The sequence below is a fragment of the Echinops telfairi genome, unplaced genomic scaffold, assembly GCF_000313985.2.
Source record: "Echinops telfairi isolate 266 unplaced genomic scaffold, ASM31398v2 ScPeMD7_8;HRSCAF=38, whole genome shotgun sequence".
NCBI lineage: Eukaryota > Metazoa > Chordata > Mammalia > Afrosoricida > Tenrecidae > Echinops > Echinops telfairi.
The window spans coordinates 12,069,171-12,081,696 of record NW_022103905.1 but is presented as its reverse complement, the minus strand read 5'-3'; the positions used below and the strand labels follow the sequence as shown (position 1 = coordinate 12,081,696).

Genomic DNA, 12,526 nt, shown 5'->3' with positions numbered 1-12,526 from the left:
GCTAAAAAGCAGTGATGAACGTATGAAGCACATTGCCCCATGGGAAAAACTGGAGGAAATCATGCTAAGCAAAGTAAGCCAAACACAAAAGGACAAGTACAACATGAGTCCACTGAGGTAACAAACATCCCTGGGGTGAGGACCAGGTAGTGTGTTCTGTATTTCTTTAGGGTATATACCAGGTAAAGAGATGTCAAGGTATTTATATTGGCATTTGTTTATGGAAGTTCACAGCCTACCACAGTAATTGTACAACTCTACAATTCTACTAGCAATGTCTGAGTGCTCAAATCTTTCCACATCTGCCCCAGCATTTATTATTTTATGATTTAAAAATTTTTTGCTAAGAGTGTCAGTATGATGTGGTATTTCTTTGTTGTTTTAATTTGTACTGAATAATGCATAATTATTTATGCATAATGAATGCAAACATTTCTTCATATGATTATTGGCCACTTGGATGCCATCGTTAATCAATTGTCTGTTCATGTATAGTGCCCATTTTTTATTGGGTTATTTGTAATTTTTTTATTAAGGTGCTGTAATTTTCTACAGAGTTTTTACATTAGCCCTTTACCTGAAGTATTATTGCTATTTTCCCCACAATGTATGGGTTCTTTTAAAATTCTTTTGAAGAAGTCTTTTTATATAGATAGATATCATCATATTTTCAGAAGATCCCATTCCTCTATTTTGTTTTCTGTAATTTGGGTATTTTTCATTATGTTTGGTAGTGTATTTATGCCTTGCATTGGGCCCTAAAGTTTGTTTCTATTTCTTCACTGATTGTCTTTATGGTTCTAGGGTTTATGTTAGCTCTTTTTTCCACCCTGAGTTTGTTTTTGCGCATGGTGTTAGGTATGAGTCTGGTTTCATTCTGTTACAGGTAGAGATCCAATTTTTCCAGTACCATTTATTGAAAAAGTGCTATCTAATCTCTTCTCTAATTAATGTGGTTTTTGTCTTTTATTAAAAGAGTACTTGGTTGTATTTCTGGGTTCTCAATTGTAATCCATTAGTCTTCGTGTCCATCGTTATACTAATTCCAACCTATTTTGGTTACCGTGTATCAATGCCCATTGATTGCATGTTTGATTAATTTCAGACTGAAGAAGCTGATAGAATTATTCCAGTTCTGCATCACTACCTTTAGTGTTTGGTGTATAAACTTGAATAATAGTCGTATTGACCCTATTTCCTTGTATGCAGGTAGCTATTATTCTGTTACAGGTAGCTTTGTACTTCAGGATTGACCTTGAAATGTCCCTTTTACAGACAAATGTGACATTACTCCTCTTGAGTATGTCACTCCAGACACATTGAACTATTTGATTTTCTAATTCAGAATGGCCAATACCAGTCTGCTTCATCTCACTAAGATCTAGAATGTTGGCTTTTATTTATTCCATTTCATTCTCGACAACTTCCAATTTTCCTGGATTCATTCTTCATAAATTCAAATTTAAACTATTAATGTTGGCAGCTGTTTCTTCTCCTTTGCCTCATGCCCCATCAGCAAATGAAGGTCCCGAGGCTTTAACGTCTTCAGGCTTTACTCCATCCACATCGTTATTTTGAGAAGGCAGCTCTTCTTCAGTCATATCCCTTCCAACTCATTAGGCTTATCTTTTGGCACTATCGCTAACAATGTTCTACTTCGATTCATGAAGTTTTCCATATATGACAATTTTTTATGCCATCTGTAAGGTTTTCCAGTGGCTAATTCTTGAGATTATATTTTAAATAGTTTTCTTTATCTTCTGGTGAAATTCAAAATAGCTTAGTTAACTCTTAATGTTGTAACTAAAATGGAGCAGGGGTATATGTAAAACTCACATATGAGTGGATTTTGAGCTTGCACATTACTCACAACGAATCATACTCAGTTCTTATGATGCGATCCTGTTTAATATTTACCCTCATGAGGGAATCACTGAAGATATGGATGCAATAGTAAAGTGTAGTGAATAAATCAGATGGTGCCTAAGAATAGTGTCTGAAGTTCTTAAAACAAGCAGCCCTCTAAGTGAAGTGTCAGCTAAGTCCACATCAGCCTGCATGATCCAAGAATGGTGAATAATAAACTCTACGCTCAGAGGAGGGGATTGTTTTAGAGTTCAAATTCTGGACACCCTGTTTGCAGAAGGGTAAAGATAACAGCAAAAACTCAAAATTCATTTACACTGTTCCCTTAGGGATTAAGTCTTCATTGAGTTCCCTAGGACCATTCACCAGGGATATAAATACTTTTTATTTATACCAAATTCACGGCCATCCAGTCAGTGTGGACTCACAGAGACCCTAAAGGCAGGGTCGGACTGCCCTTGTAAGTTCCTGAGACGTAAATTTTTACAGGAGTAAAAGTGTCATCTTTATCCATATGGAGAAACTGGTGGCTTTGAACTGCTGACTTTGGGGTTAGCAGTCCTCCTTGTAACCACTAAGCAACCAAGCTCATCTTATAATCTTTTTCTGTTTTGACCCATTTTTAATTTGTTCATTTTTATTATTTTCTGCTTTCTTTTGGAATGAAGTTTCTCTTTGTTTTATTTTGTTATCATTGGTTTTTAAATGATTTTCTTCATATGAAATTCCAGATAGAAAAATCTATGGATACAGTAACGACTTTAATAGTTCCTTCGGGTTATGGCAGGGCAGGTTGGAGGAAAATGAAAAGTGAATCATAATGAGCACAAGATAGAAGAAAATGTTCTCACATTGATTGTGATGATGATTCACATTTCCTTTCACTATATTCAGATAGATCATTGATTTGTGTGGTAGGTGAATTATATAAAGCCAATATAAGTCAATAAAACTTACATGTCAATGAAACTGTTATGATAAATAAAATAGCTAGTTAAGAGAAAAAATGAGAACTTTCTACTCTTCTTTTAGAACATCTGTGTTTCTATTCTTTTAGATGCTAATTCTAAGGAAACAGAATACTATAGTATATGTAAAGCACGTGCTTATAAAATTATAGGCTTTGAATTTGGGTGAAGACCCCCCTATATTGGTAATCATATTAAAAAGTCATTTTAACATATCACAGGTAATGGAAGCAATCCAAGCTGTTCTCTTGGCAGAAGTTCAACAGCAACTGAAAACCTTGAGAAAGGCACCAATCATCATGCAGCCAATGTCCCCAGCAGAGAGAGAACCTTGTGAGATGATGGTGCAGACCTTGCCAAAGCCTGAGCAGCTGGATTTGCAGTGCATTACCAGCAAGCCTCTGCAGAGTAAGTGCAAAATGTATCGGGGCGCTTTCCTGCAGAACTCCTTCTTCTATGTAGAACAGGTGGAGTATATGAGTTCACAATGCATTAATTTTAAAAGCCACTAAGTCATGTGTCTTGTATCTAACAAGCTCTATCAATGATATATTATACTGTCAGGTTGTTAAAGAACTACAAATGTTATTAAAATCAATAAGCATTTTCTAGAAGAATAATGTATATTATAAAAACCTGTTCTTTAAAAAAAGAAAACTGCTTACTCATGTAAACAATTAACAATAATAGTTTACTGGGATTTATATTACTGATAATCCCACAACCATCGCCATGATGTTTGAGATGATGGGTCCTAATTATTTTTGTCATTTTCTACTTTAATAATAACTGTGGTTCAAATTTTCTGTAATAGAATAAGAATAGTAAGACAGAAAATTGAACTGATTTTATATTTGGCCCACTTAACTTTATAACAAACTTTATCACTGTAATTTCATGATGATAATGTTTGTAGTTTATAGACAGCAAGTAAATATACATTTCTGCCTTAATTGTATTCATTTTACAGCCTATTTAGTTGTGATTTCTGAAAAAGTGAAGCAATCATTAATTTTCAATCTCATTAGCGCGTTTATTAGGAATAAACTACTTTTATCACGAGTGAAGGAGCATTTTCGTCAGACAGATGTGTTATAAACTTACATAATGTGACTGAAACTTGTGATGACATTTTGTAACTCTCAAAAAGAATTTTCTTTCTAAAGTTTTGATGTCTCAGAGAAATTTTACTGTATGTGAATTGTTAAATCTTAGAACAAGTGCCATTCTTGGAATTGTGTTATATTATTTTCTTAGTTTTACAAGACAACTCAATTGAGGGAAAACTAGCATTTGGCCTATTCAATAAAGGCCAATGATAAAAACAGGTAGAACATTTTCTAATACTAGGACAACCAATGGTAATAATAAATCTGACAAGTTGAGGAAGCTAAGTGTTCATATTAGGTCTTTTGGTTTGGATTTTTGTTCTTGTTCATTGGTTTGCTTTAATTACCTGGGAAACTCATCTATGTGAAAAGACTGCTATTTAATTATATCGCATTATTGGAGAGATATCACACTTTTCAAGCAAGAAATGGAAGAAAAATTTTAGAATTAATTTTCAGATGATTACATCCTCCTATCCATTATCACTGATGTGACTTCTTCCCATTCTCCAAAATCATTCCCATTACATCATTCATCATGTATCAGGTCTCATCAGATGGCTTTAGTGAGGCTCATTTCTATTCTTGAGTCTATCTCATTCATTAGCTCTAATTTGTTGGTAATACATTCTTGGTGGGATACCATGATAAAATTTTACAGCAGTTTGCCTATTGCACCACTTACCAATATTTGAAATTTTACTAGGTTGTTTCTGTCTAGTTCTGTCACTAGTTCATTTTCGGGTGTAAAAACTGTTCATACTATGGAATCTAGTCTTTACTTTCACTAAGCAAATGCATGTTTACACATTGCTACTATTTTCTGATAAATTGTTGACTCCATCCTCTGCCAATAGTGCTAGAAAATTGATGGTTAATTTTTTAACCATTAAATATCAAACCATTGAAAGTTTTGTTAACGTTGGTGAATGTAATTGTGAATATTTTATTTGAAAGAATAGGAGCATATTTATAAAATGCAGAGTATATGATTTCTTGGGAAGTACTGCTTGCAAGAGTATTAAATGTAGGTAAATTAAGTGGAATTTGAGTAGGAAATACATAACACACATTGAAAAGGAAAATATCCAAGCATGTTATATTGGGTATAAATATTGTCTTTTTTTCCTCTTGGGAAGGTATTTAGTTTCAAACTCTTCAGAGGAACTTCATAAAATTACAGCAATATCCTTTGGTATGTGGTAATTGATTTGAAAAAAAGCTTTTTAATTTATTTCAAATGTTCAGAGACGAAGGATTCAGATAATAGTAGCGTTATGTTTCAGAGATTCTGATTATTCCTCAGCTCTCGTAGTCAGCTATACTTAGCCTCAGTGCCATTACCATTTCTATCATGCTACCATTTTATGATAAAATGGAGGTATATGATAATCAAGTCCTTACTCATTTGTCCTCTCTGAGCTGCTTCCCCCACGCCTTAATTTTTTCTCCCCCTACTCCCTTGGTTTCTTGATTATCTGTCTCACTTGTAAATCATTTGCAAAGGTATGTGAGCTCTGTGGTGAGAGTAGCAATACCAGAGGGTGGAGGGAATGTGGGGTAGAAAGGGGGAACCGATTATAAGGATCTACATATCTCCTCTCTGGGGGACAGACAACAGAAAAGTGGGTGAAGGGAGATGTTGGACAGTGTAAGACATGACAAAATAATAATAATTTATAAATTATCAAGGGTTCATGAGGGAGAGGGTAGCGGGGAGGGAGGGGAGAAAATGAGGAGCTGATACCAAGGGCTTAAGTGGAGAGCAAATATTTTGAGAATGATGATGGCAATGAATGTACAAATGTGCTTGACACAATTGATGTAGGTATGGATTATGATAAGATTTGTATGAGTCCCCAAAAATGATTTTTAAAAATTTGGACCATAATAAACTGTGCATAATTTTGAGAGGACTGGGAATTACAGAACGCTTCAGTGTGCTCATGAGAACTTGTATATGGATCAAGAGGATATGGATGAAGATAATATGAAAACTGCAGTTAAAAGCAGGAAGGGTCTCTTTCAGGATTGTATCCTCTCACCATATTGGTTAAAACTGTAGGCTGAGCAAATACTCATAGAACTGGTTTATATGAAGAAGAACATGGCATCAGAATTGGAAGAAGGCCTATTAACCTGTGATATGCAGATGATATAATCTTGCTTGCTGAATGTGAGGGGAACTTAAACATGTGCTGATGAAGATCAAGGATTACAGCCTTCAGTGTGGATTATGACTCAATGTACTGAAGACCCAAATCCTCACGGGAACCAATCGTTAGCATCATGTTCAGTGGAGAAAATCTTGACGTTTTCAAGGAGTTGTCTTGCTTGATTCACAATCAATGCTCGTGGAGGCAGCAGGCAAGAGTACAAAAGAGATGTTGCCTTGGGTAAATCTGCTACACAAGATCTCTTCCAAGTACCAAAAAGCAGGTACGCTACATAGAGGGCTAAAGTGTGCCCGACCTAAGCCATGGGACATTCCATCACCTCCTATGCATCTGACTGTTGAACATTGAATAAGGATATGAAATGAATAAGCAATAAAAAGAATAGATGCATTTGAATTGTGTTGCTAACATAGAAGACCGGAAGTGCCATGGACTGCTGAAAGGACAAACAGATCTGTCTTGGTGTCAGTACGGCCAGAGTGCCCTTAGAGGCAAGGATGGCAAGACTTTGTCTTATATACTTTGGACATGTTGCTAGGGGACACCAGCCCCTGGAGAAGGACATCATGCTCGGAAAGGTGGAGGGGCTGTGAAAAAGGAAGGCCCTACGTGAGATGAATTGACTCAGTGGTTGTAGCAGTGGACTCAGGCATGGGAACCATTATGAGGATGAGGACGGTGGAGGCATGGCATTGTGTCATTGTTGTGCATATCGTTGCTATGGGTTGGAAACTGCCTACTTGATGGCATCTAATAACAACAACAGGGTTGAGTATATATGATTTACTAGCATTATGATATTACAAGTCATGGTTTACAAGGGAATAGTAACAATGATAACAATCATAATAACTGATCATTGACTTCATATACTCCAGCACTAAGTTGTTTGTCAGGCTTGTATAATTTCATCATATTTATTGTCTGTATGCTCACTAAATTTGAGAAATTGGACGGAATGAAATAGCAAGCAAAATCAGGACGGAAGGACTCACTGAGACTCACTAACTACTTGTGATATACAAATGACACAACTTGGCTTGCTGAAGCCTCCGGCTCACAATATGGATTACATCTGAACATAAACTACATGAAAATCCTCAAAACAGGATAATAAATGATAATGGTTAAACGAAGACTTTATCAACGATTTCATTTTACTTCAATGCACAATACACACCCTTGGAAGCAGCCATTGGGAAGGTGAATTGCATATTGCATCAGGAAAATTCGCTGCAAAAAGGTTTCTGTAAAGCATTCAAAATGAAATATGTCACTGTAAATACTTAGATGAACCTGACTCAAGCCATGGACTTTTCAATCATATCTTACACATGTAAAAGATGGTGCAAAGAAGAATGGATGTCTTTGAATTATGATATTGGTGAGCAATATAAAATCTCCATGGGTTGCCAGAAGAACTTCAGTGTTGGGAGAGGTATAGTCAAATGCTTCTCATTAAAGAGGGTGCAGAAACTTCATCTCATGAGGGGGTACCCAAAGAAAGCCAGAAAAAAGCTCCGCTGGGCAGAGCTTTCATAGTATACATTTTTCCCACTAGGTGAGCATCCAGCAACTCGCTCGGGCTTAGTGCACCCAGTGGTATGGCCTCGGAAGGTTCTTTCTGGTCACAGTGAGTAATACTGTGTAATGGTGTGCAACAAAAAAGGCCTGATTTGTGGCAGACAGGAACTGGTTTTACCACCACGACAATACACCTGCTCATGCAGCCCTCTCAGTGGGTCAGATTTTGGCGAAAAACAGTATGCCTCTCTTGCCCCACGTAACTTACTCACCTGACCACACTCCGTGCAACTTCTCTTTGTTTCTGCGAATGAAGAGAGACATGAAAGGAGAGCGATTTGAGGATGTAGATGAGGCAAAGAAAGAAGCAAGGGAGGTGCTATCAGCCATCCAAAGAGATGAGTTGGAAAAATGTTTCCAAGAATGGAATCACGGATTTGACAAATGTATTAAGTGGAGTGGAGTGCACTTTGGAGGTGATAAGGTTGTTTTGCACACACACACACACACACACAAATGAAATACATAACTTTTAAAAAAATCCCATTTTGCTGGGGTCCCCCCTCATACATATATGTAGGTGTTATCAGGAGAGATCAGTCCCTGGAGGAGAATACCATATGTGGCAAAGTAGAGGATCAAGAAACGAGGATGACCCTCAACCAGACATGGTGACCCCGTGGCTGCACACGGGCTCAAAGAGGGACGGTTGTGAGGATGCTGCGGGATGGAGCGGCATTTCGTTTTGTTGGACACGGGTCGCTATGAGTTGTAACTGACTCTGGCAACTGATACCACCACCAACATATTTATCCCGCCTGCTTTTTCTTATCATCCCCATATAGTTCATACAAATTATATGACTCCATTGCCTAAATGTATTTTTTATAAACTATTCACAGTTGTTTTTTTAATGTCCGCATTCACTGGAAATGAAATATGTCACTGTAAATACTTAGATGAACCTGACTCAAGCCATGGACTTTTCAATCATATCTTATGCATGTAAAAGCTGGTGCAAAGAAGAATGGATGTCAAAGTACAGCTATATTGAACCCTCTGAGAAAGAAGGATTCCCATGATGCTGCCCAGATTTATACTGATTAATATTTTAATTTGATAGACTATTTATATAGACTAATGTGAAAGTAATTTTTTAAGTTTGGCATACTGGCTACATTGTTTTCGAATATATATTTCTAAAATAACTTGAACTCCTCCAGTGGTATGTATCTTGTACTTTGAGACCCACTGTCCACTATTATCCCATTTTTGCATGAAGACCTGGAGCGTAAGAGAAGTTTGGTGCCTTGTCTATAGGTACAAGCTTACTGAAAACAGGCAAGTAAATCCATACACTGTGCTCTTAATTCAGTAAGCTACATTTTATACGAAGGAAATTTGCCCTAAATCAGTTTGAACTGAAATCGAGCAATTTATTGAGTGGTTTTGCCTAGATTTTTATTCCTTTCTCATAAATCATACTTTCAATTACCAAAGGAAATGCGGAGCATTCAATCAGGCCCATCTCATACTTCATAACAAAGAAAACCACCAGATTCCTTGAATTATTTGTGCATGAGATGACTCGAGAACGGATTGGGAAATTAAGTGAAATGAGATTTGAAGCCTAGTGCCTTTCAACTCTATCATTTTGTATCTTATTTATATTTTATTGTTTTTACGCAATACATTTCATGGCTGATATTTTATTTGAGAACTCAATGTTTATGTGTTAGTGTTTTATGGGAGAATGGTGAATTTTATCCAGATTTCATTTTAATAATGATTACACTGCTATCTTCCTTGAATCTTTTCAATAAGAGCTTGTAAAATTAATACTCACATTTAAAGTGAAGATTTATTGCTTTAAAAACAGCAATTGCTTCTATTGTTCAAATGTATTTTAAAGTTATTTCCCTTCGGTATTTTCTTTTCTTTTTTGGCATGTTGTTTGGGTCAGTGCTCTAAAATGCTCCATTAAATAAATTGGTTGAAATAGCAATGGAAATTTCATAGATAAAACTATCATCTTATTGGCTGAATTATTGGCTGAATTTAAATTTCACATTAAAGTGTGTGGTGGTGAAGATAATGAATCGAATGTGTGTATTGAAAATAATCTTTCTCACATGTATCCTTTTCAAAGATTATCTACATATTTAAATAATGTAAATGTGCCATTTGTTTAAAGGAAGCTGTACAATTGTAATAAATCAATGAAATAAACATATTCAACAGAAAATGTTTATGATTGTGGTAGCCATCAGTAGAAAGATTGGCCCATGGAAGGCTTCTTCTGCATGCTGAGCTCAGCTGAAGGAAATCTGTACAGTTGTGAAGTGTGTGATGCATTACTTCACAGAAAAGACCTTCAGTAACTATATTCATTTCTAGACAATGCATATCCTTCTAATACAGGGAGACTGAGAAATCCAGTTAGCTCTTCTCTTGTCCACACAAGTCCATGGGCAGGGAAGATCCATGTGATACAAATGAACAAGGACCAGAGGAGTCACGAGAGAACTATGATTGAAGGTCCGTATTTCACAGTGCATGCTGAGTTAGATGGGGAACCATTTGAGTGGACAAATATTGGCACATATTTGAACGAGATCTCCTACTTCCTGGGTGCAAGCTAAGAAAAGATAATTTGGGAGGTCAATGTGGTAATATAGATGATGGCAGCTTGGAGCTCTTGTTTTTGGCCTAGCTGGCGGTTGTGGGAAAAGGGTTCAGAATGTTATTCTCTTTGGAAGGGATAGCCCCTGTCGTTGGACTCAGGTCTATTCTGACTCACAGTGATCCTGTCTTTGGTTTTCGAGACTGTACATTTTTCCTGGAGCTGCAACCTCAGCTTTCTCTTGTGGAGCAGCTGAGATGTGTGAGAGGTCCTTGTGCTTAGCAGTCCAAATACCTCACCTACAGTGTCACCAGGGATCATTTTGCTGGTGGGTTTCATATTCAGAGGTAAAATAATAAAGATAAACAAGGATATTGAATGAGGGATATCATTTCTGACATCAGAGGGATCTTGATTAAAAGCAGAGAATTTCAGAATGATCCTTACTGTGCTGTATTGATGTTGGAAAGGCATTCAACTGTATGGATAATAACAAACTATCGATAACCTTTTGAAGAATGTGAATTCCAAAATACTTCATTGTGCTCAAGTGGAACCTCTAAATAGTCCATGAGGCAGTCATTCAAAGCCTAAAATGGAAATACTGCATGGCTAAACATCAGGAAAGGTGTGTATCAGGGTAATATACTTTCATCATATTATTAAATCTGTATATTGAACAAATAATCTATGAAACTGGACTATATGAAGAAGAACAAGGCATTGAAATTAGAGGAAATCTCATTAATAACTTGTCAAAATGCAGATAACACAAATTTTCTTGCTGGAAGCCATAGGGACTTGAAGCAATTATTGATTAAAATAAAAAAATACAGTCCTTGATATGAATTAAAACTTATTATAAAAATCTCAAAAATTCCTCACAACTAGACCAATAGCTAACACCATGATAAGTGGAGAAATATCGAAGTTTGAAGGATTTCAGTTTTTCTTGATCCAGAATCAAGGCTCATGGAAGCAGCAAGCAAAAAATCAAACAGCGTATTATATTGGGCAACTCTGCTGCACAAGACCTCTTGAAAGTGCTTCAGAGCAAGGTCATCATTTTGAAAGTCCAGGTGCACTTTCCTCAAGATAGACTCTTTTCTTTCCGATTGCCTCATAGACATGTGAACGCTTGACAGTAAATGAGGAAAACTGGGCCAGAAGTGATGCGTTTGAACTACAGTGCTGGTGAAGAGTGTGGAAAGGCCATGGACAATCAGAAGCACAAACAAATCTGTCTTGGAGGAAGTGCAACTCAAATGCTCCTTAGACGCAAGGATGGTTAGATTTCATCTCCAATGCTTTGGACACATTATTAGGAGAACTCACTCCCTGGAGAAGGAGATCATACTTGGTAAAGTAGAAAGTCGGTCAGCAAACCCAGAAAGACCTCCCAGGAGATGGACTGACACCATGGCTTCGCAAATGAGTTCAAGTTTACTCATGATTTCGGAAATCGTGCAGGATTGGGAAAAATTTCTTTCTGTTGCACACAGGATTACTATGAGTCAGAGCGGTTTTGGTGGCACCTCACAACAAAGTTTTTAAGCAAAGAATTTGTTCATGGTTGGATTGACTCTTGTGTCCTGACAAAAGCTATGCTGGCTTTTGCAATTTCTCCTGCGGTCCAAATGTGCTGAGGAAAAGGAAGGTCTACTCCACCAAGGGCAGACTCTGATGTGTTCAATCTCAAGCTTTTCTGGTTAGGTGGTCTACAGATGTTATGCTGCACTTTGAACTAAACTGACTCAGAAAAAGGACAAGTGACTTAAGATAAATCCCTAGCCATATAATCATGCTGAAAATCATAATAAATAATCCAAACATATGCAAGTAAGATCAAAATAGCACAGGCATTCTTAAACTTATGAAGGAAGTTGTGTGTGTGTGTGTGCGTGTGTGCGTGTGTGTGTGTGTGTGTGTGTGTGTACATGCACGCATGTGTGCATGCTTTCCTCCTTTTGAAATTTTTGGGTATATTTTTGGATGATAGAGTGTTAATGCACTAATAGCTCTTGTTGCATTCATGTTAAAAAATAACATTAAAGGTGCATGCCTTAGATCTCATTCTTGCGAATTTTCTCAGCAAAGTGTCCCAGCCATAGCCTTTGGTGGATTTAGTTAGGAAGAGTGATGGGATAGGTTTTTGTTTGTTTGTTTGTTTTAATCATTTTATTGGGGGCTGTACAACTCTTATCACAATCCACACATACATCCATTGTGTCAAGCACATTTGTACATTTGTTGCCATCA

General features: G+C 36.8%; 1 protein-coding gene across 1 annotated transcript in view; it reads left to right on the top strand.

Annotated features, from left to right (window-relative positions):
• The window catches only part of WDR72 (WD repeat domain 72), a 259,271-nt gene that overhangs the window by 164,457 nt on the left and 82,288 nt on the right, over positions 1–12,526 (top strand). The window contains 1 exon segment of the mRNA XM_004709519.2: positions 3,056–3,242. Coding sequence (XP_004709576.1) covers positions 3,056–3,242 — 187 coding nt within the window.